We start from the raw sequence: 14180 nt of genomic DNA on the forward strand, positions 1-14180 counted from the left end.
CAGTCATTCCGTGAAGAATATTCAAAAGCCTATCCGGGAATAATTATCCGTTCCAAAAAGGGTGAAAACTACGCGAATTGCACCTTGTGCAGACAAGATTTTTCGATCGGACACGGAGGAATTAGCGATGTAAAAGACCACGTTGGGACAAAAAAACACAAGTCTAATGCCGTTGCTAATGCCGTTGCCGTTGGATTTTAGCCACAAAAAGGTAATGACACCAATGTTATCTATTGGAATTGTTTAGTACTGTTATACTGTTAAAAGTGTTTATACTATTTATGTTTTCAAGTCCAAGTTGAAGAAATCTTGTTAAATGTTGACAGCATAACTACCAAAATACAGAAGTATGTCCTTAATATTTTTGCAGTGCTATTTCTGTTGAAAAGTTAAAATGATTACATTAGAGATGTGATGTGCCACTTTTCAAGTGTCTGATGGCTTGAATTAATTGTCATTAATTTTTCATATTTTGAATTCTTTTGAAAGGCTTACAAAAAAACTACATTTGAATTGTAATTCCATGCTATTGACCGGACTATTAATTTTAATGAAGTTAGCTTACCATGTTTACAGTATGATAATTGTAATAGAAATGTGAATTTTAGGCACAGAATATTTTTTACAATTGGACAAGGCAGTAGATTATACAAGCTTGGACAGAAAGTTAATAATGACACCAATTTTTTTTTTAATTGAATTGTTTAGTACTGTTTTACCATTTGTTTACTGTAAAAAGTGTTTATACTGTTTATACTTTCAATTAACAAATTGAAGTCTTGTGAAAGGTTGACAGGATAACTGGCATTAACTGTCAAAATAATTTCAAACTACTGAAGTTAGCTTACAGAATAAACATGTCAATCAACCCATATGATTTTTGCTGTAATATTTTTGTTTTGAAAAGTCACTGTGACTGATAGAAAAGTGATGGTTTTAGCAACATTTTAACCTGTCTGAATGCTAATATTCATTTTGCGTCGGGGGGGCGAATTAACCCCCCACCAGGACTTTGTCCTGGACCTACCGGGGCCTGCGGCCCCTGGACCCTGGCTACTAGGTTTTTCTGATTTCAAAAGTTGGCAGGTATGAAATAGTCATGAAAATAAAGAAAACGCATGTGTCCAAACTTTTGGCCTGTACTGTATATAAAACCTCAATGGAGGTGTTTGGATGTTTTTTTTAAGGGCCTTATCGGCAGAATAGAGCGTCTGTAGATTAACTACGATCAAAGTATTGGAAAGGACGTCGGAAATGTGTAAATAAAGTTTTACTTTATATAAGAAAAAAATGGGCATACAAAACGGTACAAAACGATCCTTTTATCTTGTTATTTGCCGGTCATTCATTCACCCGTAGGCTCGTAATCTTCAATCTCATCAACCACAATGCACCTGCTCCCGGTGTTTCTTACATCCAGTTTGCCGCAATGAATTGTGCAACATGCAGTATCTTCGTTAACCCTTTGTTAGGCTATGAAATAGAAAACAAGTCAATTCAGTGTCTGTGTTTCTCAAATAATCAACATCAAATACATGTATAATCAAATCAATTCCCTTTTAACTCTTTTTAACTGTAAATAATAATAGAGTAATTTATCAGCAATTAAATCAAGTATGCAAATTATGAATGATCATCACATGAACTATATATATAACCCATAAGTTACAACAGCGTCCCCCATGGGCTCCATTGTAAGTGGAATTTTGATCGCATTAATTTACTATTTGGAATGCATGAAAAAAAATGTTCTCATCATGTCTTTTATAGTAATTGTGAACAATGGGCGAAATTCCCCCTTCAAAAAGTGCAGTTCCCCTTTTTAAGGCCTACTGAAATGCGATTTTCTTATTTAAACGGGGATAGCAGGTCCATTCTATGTGTCATACTTGATCATTTCGCGATATTGCCATATTTTTGCTGAAAGGATTTAGTAGAGAACATCGACGATAAAGTTCGCAACTTTTGGTCGCTGATAAAAAAAGCCTTGCCTGTACCGGAAGTAGCAGACGGATGCGCGTGACGTCACAGGTTGTGGAGCTCCTCACATCTGCACATTGTTTACAATCATGGCCACCAGCAGCGAGAGCAATTCGGACCGAGAAAGCGACGATTTCCCCATTAATTTGAGCGAGGATGAAAGATTTGTGGATGAGGAAAGTGAGAGTGAAGGACTAGAGGGCAGTGGGAGCGATTCAGATAGGGAAGATGCTGTGAGAGGCGGGTGGGACCTGATATTCAGCTGGGAATGACTAAAACAGTAAATAAACACAAGACATATATATACAGGTAAAAGCCAGTAAATTAGAATATTTTGAAAAACTTGATTTATTTCAGTAATTGCATTCAAAAGGTGTAACTTGTACATTATATTTATTCATTGCACACAGACTGATGCATTCAAATGTTTATTTCATTTAATTTTGATGATTTGAAGTGGCAACAAATGAAAATCCAAAATTCCGTGTGTCACAAAATTAGAATATTACTTAAGGCTAATACAAAAAAGGGATTTTTAGAAATGTTGGCCAACTGAAAAGTATGAAAATGAAAAATATGAGCATGTACAATACTCAATACTTGGTTGGAGCTCCTTTTGCCTCAATTACTGCGTTAATGCGGCGTGGCATGGAATCGATGAGTTTCTGGCACTGCTCAGGTGTTATGAGAGCCCAGGTTGCTCTGATAGTGGCCTTCAACTCTTCTGCGTTTTTGGGTCTGGCATTCTGCATCTTCCTTTTCACAATACCCCACAGATTTTCTATGGGGCTAAGGTCAGGGGAGTTGGCGGGCCAATTTAGAACAGAAATACCATGGTCCGTAAACCAGGCACGGGTAGATTTTGCGCTGTGTGCAGGCGCCAAGTCCTGTTGGAACTTGAAATCTCCATCTCCATAGAGCAGGTCAGCAGCAGGAAGCATGAAGTGCTCTAAAACTTGCTGGTAGACGGCTGCGTTGACCCTGGATCTCAGGAAACAGAGTGGACTGACACCAGCAGATGACATGGCACCCCAAACCATCACCCAACCATGCAAATTTTGCATTTCCTTTGGAAATCGAGGTCCCAGAGTCTGGAGGAAGACAGGAGAGGCACAGGATCCACGTTGCCTGAAGTCTAGTGTAAAGTTTCCACCATCAGTGATGGTTTGGGGTGCCATGTCATCTGCTGGTGTCGGTCCACTCTGTTTCCTGAGATCCAGGGTCAACGCAGCCGTCTACCAGCAAGTTTTAGAGCACTTCATGCTTCCTGCTGCTGACCTGCTCTATGGAGATGGAGATTTCAAGTTCCAACAGGACTTGGCGCCTGCACACAGCGCAAAATCTACCCGTGCCTGGTTTACGGACCATGGTATTTCTGTTCTAAATTGGCCCGCCAACTCCCCTGACCTTAGCCCCATAGAAAATCTGTGGGGTATTGTGAAAAGGAAGATGCAGAATGCCAGACCCAAAAACGCAGAAGAGTTGAAGGCCACTATCAGAGCAACCTGGGCTCTCATAACACCTGAGCAGTGCCAGAAACTCATCGACTCCATGCCACGCCGCATTAACGCAGTAATTGAGGCAAAAGGAGCTCCAACCAAGTATTGAGTATTGTACATGCTCATATTTTTCATTTTCATACTTTTCAGTTGGCCAACATTTCTAAAAATCCCTTTTTTGTATTAGCCTTAAGTAATATTCTAATTTTGTGACACACGGAATTTTGGATTTTCATTTGTTGCCACTTCAAATCATCAAAATTAAATGAAATAAACATTTGAATGCATCAGTCTGTGTGCAATGAATAAATATAATGTACAAGTTACACCTTTTGAATGCAATTACTGAAATAAATCAAGTTTTTCAAAATATTCTAATTTACTGGCTTTTACCTGTACTCTATTAGCCACAACACAACCAGGCTTATATTTAAAATGCCACAAATTAATCCCGCATAACAAACACCTCCCCCCTCCCGTCCATATAACCCGCCAATACAACTCAAACACCTGCACAACACACTCAATCCCACAGCCCAAAGTACCGTTCACCTCCCCAAAGTTCATACAGCACATATATTTCCCCAAAGTCCCCAAAGTTACGTACGTGACATGCACATAGCGGCACGCACGTACGGGCAAGCGATCAAATGTTTGGAAGCCGCAGCTGCATGCGTACTCACGGTACCGCGTCTGCGTATCCAACTCAAAGTCCTCCTGGTAAGAGTCTCTGTTGTCCCAGTTCTCCACAGGCCAATGGTAAAGCTTGACTGTCATCTTTCGGGAATGTAAACAATGAAACACCGGCTGTGTTATCCGGCACAACAGTCAGGGGGTGCATTCTACGACGGGGGTGCGTTATCCGACACAACACCTGCCGCAATACACCGCTTCCCACCTACAGCTTTCTTCTTTGCTGTCTCCATTGTTCATTGAACAAATTGCAAAAGATTCACCAACACAGATGTCCAGAATACTGTGGAATTTTGAGATGAAAACAGACGACTTAATAGCTGGCCACCATGCTGTCCCAAAATGTCCTCCACAATCTGTGACGTCACGCGCATACGTCATCATACCGAGACGTTTTCAGCAGGATATTTCGCGCGAAATTTAAAATTGCACTTTAGTAAGCTAACCCGGCCGTATTGGCATGTGTTGCAATGTTAAGATTTCATCATTGATGTATAAACTATCAGACTGCGTGGTCGGTAGTAGTGGGTTTCAGTAGGCCTTTAACTTTAAAGGCACTTCACAAAGTTCGGTCCATTTCCTGGCATGAATTAATTAACGGGGCAGATCTGCTACTTCCAATATGCTGACGTACCACCCCCCGCCCGCTCAATGGGGCGTCTACGTATAAATGTCTACGGTGTGGCACACCAACAAGCAACTGGACGCCTTTTTACGTGTCTCACTCTGCCCTGCAAGGTATGACCAGGAGAGGGCTACAAATACATTTGCATGCATGAGGTAAAACAAACATTACAGCCGCCTTTTACAGTTTTCTGTGTCACCCTCAAAAAAAAGTAACTAACCTTTGTCTCTTACACCCCTCCCCCCCTCCCCCTCCCCCCCCAACCTATTCAAGCTAATATATGGCTGACAATGCATTGAAGGTTTTAGAGGACCTGCCACTAACATTCACAGCCCGCAGGAATGTGATGCTGCATTGGTAATTATTGCACAATACTTTTTTAAACAGTCGTAGTATTTATAACTGCTGGTCTGGTATTATGACAATATACACAGTTGTAATGTTGGGATCCTTACCATCCAATCTGTCGATACTAGGATTCTGATACTGCTATCGGTTGTCGTGTTATGATTTTTTGACACATTTGTGGGAGAAGTGTGTTTTCAGGGAGGCGGTTGGAATTAAATCACGTGACGTCTTATTTCAAAGCTGTCACGGCAATAATAAAAAGAGCATAAAACATGAAAATAAGAACAATCTTTAGAAAAGATGGACCTGAAGTTGATTTAGACATTTAAGCGATGAAATTTAGAAATAAAGCATGTCTTACTTTTAACATTTTTATGAGTGGGGTCCTCTGAAATCCGCCAAAATTTAGGTGGGACATTTCTCCAAAAAAAAAAAATTAAAAAAAAGATAAAATGAATGTTGCAAATTATTGACGTATTTTAGGCTCCAATTACTTCACAACAACAATTCCAATTGTTGGGGAGGTTTTGACAAAGTGGGTGGTTACGAATAATAACACGTTAATACTTTAAGCCTGTAACACCCAACGTATCATAAGTGATACATAATTTTTTTAATTTATTGTAATCAGACCATATTTTCGGTGTATTAGATGGATTTTTTACCTAATAATTAAGGTAAAACTTCCATCTAATATACCGAAAATATGGTCTGATTACAATTCATTTTTAAAAAGTATATGAATAAGATGATGTAGAGGGCTCAATAACATGTATGTATCACTTATGATACGTTGGGTGTTACAGGTTTAAAGTATTAACATGTTATTATTTGGAACCACCCACTTTGTCAAAATCTCCCCAACAATTGAAATTGTTGATGTGAAGTAATTGGAGCATAAAATGAGAATGTATATCGACCGGTAAATTTTTACCTAATAAATAAGGTAAAACTTCCATCTAATTGGAATTTTTACCTATTAAGGTAAAACTTCCATCTAATATACCGAAAATATGGTCTGATTACAATACAGGGTTAAAGTATGACCGTGTTATTATTCGTAACAACCCACTTTGTCAAAATCTCCCCAACAATTGGAGTTGTTGATGTGAAGTAATTGGAGCCTAAAATGGGAACGTAGATCGACCGGTAAATTTTTACCTAATAATGAAGGTAAAACTTCCATCTAATTGGAATTTTTACCTATTAAGGTAAAACTTCCATCTAATATACCGAAAATATGGTCTGATTACAATACATTTTTAAAAAGTATATGAATAAGATGATGTACAGGGCTCAATAACATGTATGTATCACTTATGATACGTTGGGTGTTGCAGGGTTAAAGTATGACCGTGTTATTATTCGTAACAACCCACTTTGTCAAAATCTCCCCAACAATTGGAATTGTTGATGTGAAGTAATTGGAGCCTAAAATGGGAACGTAGATCGACCGGTAAATTTTTACCTAATAATGAAGGTAAAACTTCCATCTAATTGGAATTTTTTCCTATTAAGGTAAAACTTCCATCTTATGTACCGAAAATATGGTTTGATTACAATACATTTTTAAAAAGTATGTGAATAAGATGATGTAGTGGGCTCAATAACATTTATGTATCACTTATGATACGTTAGGTGTTACAGGGTTAAAGTATTAACATGTTATTATTCGTAACCACCCACTTTGTCAAAATCTCCCCAACAATTGGAGTTGTTGATGTGAAGTAATTGGAGCCTAAAATGAGAACGTATATCGACCGGTAAATTTTTACCTAATAAATAAGGTAAAACTTCCATCTAATTGGAATTTTTACCTAATAATTAAGGTAAAACTTCCATCTAATATACCGAAAATATGGTCTGATTACAATACATTTTTAAAAAGTATATAAATAAGATGATGTACAGGGCTCAATAAGATTTATGTATCACTTATGATACATTGGGTGTTGCAGGGTTAAAGTATGACCGTGTTATTATTCGTAACCACCCACTTTGTCAAAATCTCCCCAACAATTGGAATTGTTGATGTGAAGTAATTGGAGCCTAAAATGAGAACGTATATCGACCGGTAAATTTTTACCTAATAAATAAGGTAAAACTTCCATCTAATTGGAATTTTTACCTAATAATTAAGGTAAAACTTCCATCTAATATACCGAAAATATGGTCTGATTACAATACATTTTTAAAAAGTATATGAATAAGATGATGTAGAGGGCTCAATAACATGTATGTATCACTTATGATACGTTGGGTGTTACAGGGTTAAAGTATTAACATGTTATTATTTGGAACCACCCACTTTGTCAAAATCTCCCCAACAATTGAAATTGTTGATGTGAAGTGATTGGAGCATAAAATGAGAATGTATATCGACCGGTAAATTTTTACCTAATAAATAAGGTAAAACTTCCATCTAATTGGAATTTTTACCTATTAAGGTAAAACTTCCATCTAATATACCGAAAATATGGTCTGATTACAATACATTTTTAAAAAGTATATGAATAAGATGATGTACAGGGCTCAATAACATTTATGTATCACTTATGATACGTTGGGTGTTGCAGGGTTAAAGTATGACCGTGTTATTATTCGTAACAACCCACTTTGTCAAAATCTCCCCAACAATTGGAATTGTTGATGTGAAGTAATTGGAGCCTAAAATGGGAACGTAGATCGACCGGTAAATTTTTACCTAATAATGAAGGTAAAACTTCCATCTAATTGGAATTTTTTCCTATTAAGGTAAAACTTCCATCTTATGTAGCGAAAATATGGTTTGATTACAATACATTTTTAAAAAGTATGTGAATACGATGATGTAGTGGGCTCAATAACATTTATGTATCACTTATGATACGTTAGGTGTTACAGGGTTAAAGTATTAACATGTTATTATTCGTAACCACCCACTTTGTCAAAATCTCCCCAACAATTGGAGTTGTTGATGTGAAGTAATTGGAGCCTAAAATGAGAACGTATATCGACCGGTAAATTTTTACCTAATAAATAAGGTAAAACTTCCATCTAATTGGAATTTTTACCTAATAATTAAGGTAAAACTTCCATCTAATATACCGAAAATATGGTCTGATTACAATACATTTTTAAAAAGTATATAAATAAGATGATGTACAGGGCTCAATAAGATTTATGTATCACTTATGATACGTTGGGTGTTGCAGGGTTAAAGTATGACCGTGTTATTATTCGTAACTACCCACTTTGTCAAAATCTCCCCAACAATTGGAGTTGTTGATGTGAAGTAATTGGAGCCTAAAATGAGAACGTATATCGACCGGTAAATTTTTACCTAATAAATAAGGTAAAACTTCCATCTAATTGGAATTTTTACCTAATAATTAAGGTAAAACTTCCATCTAATATACCGAAAATATGGTCTGATTACAATACATTTTTAAAAAGTATATAAATAAGATGATGTACAGGGCTCAATAAGATTTATGTATCACTTATGATACGTTGGGTGTTGCAGGGTTAAAGTATGACCGTGTTATTATTCGTAACCACCCACTTTGTCAAAATCTCCCCAACAATTGGAATTGTTGATGTGAAGTAATTGGAGCCTAAAATGAGAACGTATATCGACCGGTAAATTTTTACCTAATAAATAAGGTAAAACTTCCATCTAATTGGAATTTTTACCTAATAATTAAGGTAAAACTTCCATCTAATATACCGAAAATATGGTCTGATTACAATTCATTTTTAAAAAGTATATGAATAAGATGATGTAGAGGGCTCAATAACATGTATGTATCACTTATGATACGTTGGGTGTTACAGGGTTAAAGTATTAACATGTTATTATTTGGAACCACCCACTTTGTCAAAATCTCCCCAACAATTGAAATTGTTGATGTGAAGTAATTGGAGCATAAAATGAGAATGTATATCGACCGGTAAATTTTTACCTAATAAATAAGGTAAAACTTCCATCTAATTGGAATTTTTACCTATTAAGGTAAAACTTCCATCTAATATACCGAAAATATGGTCTGATTACAATACATTTTTAAAAAGTATATGAATAAGATGATGTACAGGGCTCAATAACATTTATGTATCACTTATGATACGTTGGGTGTTGCAGTGTTAAAGTATGACCGTGTTATTATTCGTAACAACCCACTTTGTCAAAATCTCCCCAACAATTGGAATTGTTGATGTGAAGTAATTGGAGCCTAAAATGGGAACGTAGATCGACCGGTAAATTTTTACCTAATAATGAAGGTAAAACTTCCATCTAATTGGAATTTTTTCCTATTAAGGTAAGACTTCCATCTTATGTAGCGAAAATATGGTTTGATTACAATACATTTTTAAAAAGTATGTGAATACGATGATGTAGTGGGCTCAATAACATTTATGTATCACTTATGATACGTTAGGTGTTACAGGGTTAAAGTATTAACATGTTATTATTCGTAACCACCCACTTTGTCAAAATCTCCCCAACAATTGGAATTGTTGATGTGAAGTAATTGGAGCCTAAAATGGGAACGTAGATCGACCGGTAAATTGTTACCTAATAATTAAGGTAAAACTTCCATCTAATTGGAATTTTTACCTAATGATTAAGGTAAAACTTCCATCTAATATACCGAAAATATGGTCTGATTACAATACATTTTTAAAAAGTATATAAATAAAATGATGTACAGGGCTCAATAACATTTATGTATCACTTATGATACGTTGGGTGTTACAGGGTTAAAGTATGACCGTGTTATTATTCGTAACCACCCACTTTGTCAAAATCTGCCCAACAATTGGAATTGTTGATGTGAAGTAATTGGAGCCTAAAATGGGAACGTATATCGACGGGTAAATTTTTACCTAATAATTAAGATAAAACTTCCATCTAATTGGAATTTTTACCTAATAATTAAGGTAAAACTTCCATCTAATATACTAAAAATATGGTCTGATTACAATACATTTTTAAAAAGTATATAAATAAGATGATGTACAGGGCTCAATAACATTTATGTATCACTTATGATACGTTGGGTTTTACAGGGTTAAAGTATTAACATGTTATTATTCGTAACCACCCACTTTGTCAAAATCTCCCCAACAATTGGAGTTGTTGATGTGAAGTAATTGGAGCCTAAAATGAGAACGTATATCGACCGGTAAATTTTTACCTAATAAATAAGGTAAAACTTCCATCTAATTGGAATTTTTACCTAATAATTAAGGTAAAACTTCCATCTAATATACCGAAAATATGGTCTGATTACAATACATTTTTAAAAAGTATATAAATAAGATGATGTACAGGGCTCAATAAGATTTATGTATCACTTATGATACGTTGGGTGTTGCAGGGTTAAAGTATGACCGTGTTATTATTCGTAACCACCCACTTTGTCAAAATCTCCCCAACAATTGGAATTGTTGATGTGAAGTAATTGGAGCCTAAAATGGGAACGTAGATCGACCTGTAAATTTTTACCTAATAAATAAGGTAAAACTTCCATCTAATTGGAATTTTTACCTAATAATTAAGGTAAAACGTCCATCTAATATACCGAAAATATGGTCTGATTACAATACATTTTTAAAAAGTATATAAATAAGATGATGTACAGGGCTCAATAACATTTATGTATCACTTATGATACGTTGGGTGTTGCAGGGTTAAAGTATGACCATGTTATTATTCGTAACAACCCACTTTGTCAAAATCTCCCCAACAATTGGAATTGTTGATGTGAAGTAATTGGAGCCTAAAATGGGAACGTAGATCGACCGGTAAGTTTTTACCTAATAATTAAGGTAAAACTTCCATCTAATTGGAATGTTTACCTAATAATTAAGGTAAAACTTCCATCTAATATACCGAAAATATGGTCTGATTACAATACATTTTTAAAAAGTATATAAATAAGATGATGTACAGGGCTCAATAAGATTTATGTATCACTTATGATACGTTGGGTTTTACAGGGTTAAAGTATTAACGTGTTATTATTCGTAACCACCCACTTTGTCAAAATCTCCCCAACAATTGGAATCGTTGATGTGAAATAATTGGAGCCTAAAATGGGAACGTAGATCGACCGGTAAATTGTTACCTAATAATTAAGGTAAAACTTCCATCTAATTGGAATTTTTACCTAATAATTAAGGTAAAACTTCCATCTAATATACCGAAAATATGGTCTGATTACAATACATTTTTAAAAAGTATATAAATAAGATGATGTACAGGGCTCAATAAGATTTATGTATCACTTATGATACGTTGGGTGTTGCAGGGTTAAAGTATGACTGTGTTATTATTCGTAACCACCCACTTTGTCAAAATCTCCCCAACAATTGGAGTTGTTGATGTGAAGTAATTGGAGCCTAAAATGAGAACGTATATCGACCGGTAAATTTTTACCTAATAAATAAGGTAAAACTTCCATCTAATTGGAATTTTTACCTAATAATTAAGGTAAAACTTCCATCTAATATACCGAAAATATGGTCTGATTACAATACATTTTTAAAAAGTATATAAATAAGATGATGTACAGGGCTCAATAAGATTTATGTATCACTTATGATACGTTGGGTGTTGCAGGGTTAAAGTATGACCGTGTTATTATTCGTAACCACCCACTTTGTCAAAATCTCCCCAACAATTGGAATTGTTGATGTGAAGTAATTGGAGCCTAAAATGGGAACGTAGATCGACCGGTAAATTTTTACCTAATAATGAAGGTAAAACTTCCATCTAATTGGAATTTTTACCTATTAAGGTAAAACTTCCATCTTATGTACCGAAAATATGGTTTGATTACAATACATTTTTAAAAAGTATGTGAATAAGATGATGTAGTGGGCTTAATAACATTTATGTATCACTTATGATACGTTAGGTGTTACAGGGTTAAAGTATTAACATGTTATTAATCGTAACCACCCACTTTGTCAAAATCTCCCCAACAATTGGAGTTGTTGATGTGAAGTAATTGGAGCCTAAAATGAGAACGTATATCGACCGGTAAATTTTTACCTAATAAATAAGGTAAAACTTCCATCTAATTGGAATTTTTACCTAATAATTAAGGTAAAACTTCCATCTAATATACCGAAAATATGGTCTGATTACAATACATTTTTAAAAAGTATATAAATAAGATGATGTACAGGGCTCAATAAGATTTATGTATCACTTATGATACGTTGGGTGTTGCAGGGTTAAAGTATGACCGTGTTATTATTCGTAACCACCCACTTTGTCAAAATCTCCCCAACAATTGGAGTTGTTGATGTGAAGTAATTGGAGCCTAAAATGAGAACGTATATCGACCGGTAAATTTTTACCTAATAATGAAGGTAAAACTTCCATCTAATTGGAATTTTTACCTATTAAGGTAAAACTTCCATCTTATGTACCGAAAATATGGTCTGATTACAATACATTTTTAAAAAGTATATGAATAAGATGATGTAGTGGGCTCAATAACATTTATGTATCACTTATGATACGTTGAGTGTTACACATTTGTGGGAGAAGTGCGTGTTCAGGGAGGCAGTTAGAATTAAATCACGTGACATCTTACTTCAAAGCTATCACGGCAATAATTAAAAGGTAGACCTACCTTTTTATTATTGCCAGACATTTAAGTTAAGCGGTGAAATTTAAAAATAAAGCATATCTTACTTTTAACATTTTTATGAGTGGGGTCCGCTGGAATCCGCCAAAATTTAGGTGGGACATTTCTCCCCCCCCAAAAAAAGATAAAATGAATGTTGCGAATTATTGACGTATTTTAGGCTCCAATTACTTCACATCAACAATTCCAATTGTTGGGGAGGTTTTGACAAAGTGGGTGGCTACGAATAATAACACAAAAATACTTTAACCCTGTAACACCCAACGTATCATAAGTGATACATAAATGTTATTGAGCCCTCTACATCATCTTATTCATATACTTTTTTTAAATGTATTGTAATCAGACCATATTTTCGGTATTAAGACATCCAATTTGGTGGCGGCAGGGTTTCCCGCAGCGCTTTGTTGTTAAGGCGGCCGCTTTAACAACAAAGAACCACCGCCTCAACTAAAGTAATAAAAATAAAAAACAATGCATTTTTAAATTTTTTTAATTTTTTGTCCTGTCCAGCTTCTCAGGCAAATCATATAGTTGATGTAGATGCCCGTATCGGCTGTTCAGATTTACTTTACAAAAGTTGCCTTATTTGTATTTTACTTTATTAAATGTATTTATATAATCATTTGGTGCTAAACTAAAGTCTTAACAATTCTTAGTAAGTCAATATTTACTAAGTCAAAATAATGACATACTTAGTATCTCAGGTAACTAGGACTGTTTCGTGTTTTGTTTTTACTTTACGGAAAAAATATCGATATATATATATCGTATATTGCCATTCAGCATACGGAGCGGAAAACACAACCAAAAATTGTAGGTTTCGATAATAAAAAAAATTACAATAAAAAAAATAATTTATGAAATCATAAATACTTGTTTCAAGTTAAAAAATGGAAACGATAATTGCTGGTGAGAAAACTCTATTTTGGTATATTTAAACGCCTTATTCCATGGAGGCAAATTAAAGCTGCGATCAGGAATATCGTTTTTTTTTTACTCCCAACTTCCCCCCCCCCTACAAATGACCACCGTGTTGACATCAACATGGGTCAACTGGTCTTGTGTATTCTGAACAGTTGCATCCGCACTGATGCTAACACAACGGCAGGTGTTCCTGGCTGGTCCACAGTTGCCGTAGCGATGCCGAAGAAAATATTCTCCGTAATAAGAGGCAACACGTCGTTTTGAAGCGGTTACTTTCAGGCCCAGTTGTTACGTATGATGGCTTTAATTGCTTTCAAGGCATCGTACCTCCAACCATTGACTTTAACACTGAAATCATGAGTTCATAGCCCTGATTGTTTTCCTTCTAACCTCCATAGAACCTTTTTGTACATTTTAAAAACTAAAACTTCCAGCTGGCCTGTTTGGCTTCCCGTCTGCATT

The 14180-nt window shown here is 35.3% G+C and overlaps 1 protein-coding gene across 6 annotated transcripts in view; it reads left to right on the plus strand.

Annotated features, from left to right (window-relative positions):
- The window catches only part of LOC133578811 (uncharacterized), a 180012-nt gene that overhangs the window by 150019 nt on the left and 15813 nt on the right, over window positions 1–14180 (plus strand). For 3 of the 6 annotated variants that reach the window (XM_061933304.1, XM_061933311.1, XM_061933340.1), the window contains one exon: window positions 4911–4952. The exons of 2 other annotated variants lie outside the window; for them this stretch is intronic. In XM_061933304.1, coding sequence (XP_061789288.1) covers window positions 4911–4952 — 42 coding nt within the window. Of the gene's footprint in view, window positions 1–4910; window positions 4953–5070; window positions 5155–14180 lie in introns of all 6 variants that reach the window. One more of the 6 variants, XR_009811881.1, reaches the window with a different exon arrangement.

This window comes from Nerophis lumbriciformis, linkage group LG03 (genome assembly GCF_033978685.3).
Source record: "Nerophis lumbriciformis linkage group LG03, RoL_Nlum_v2.1, whole genome shotgun sequence".
Taxonomy (NCBI): Eukaryota; Metazoa; Chordata; class Actinopteri; order Syngnathiformes; family Syngnathidae; genus Nerophis; species Nerophis lumbriciformis.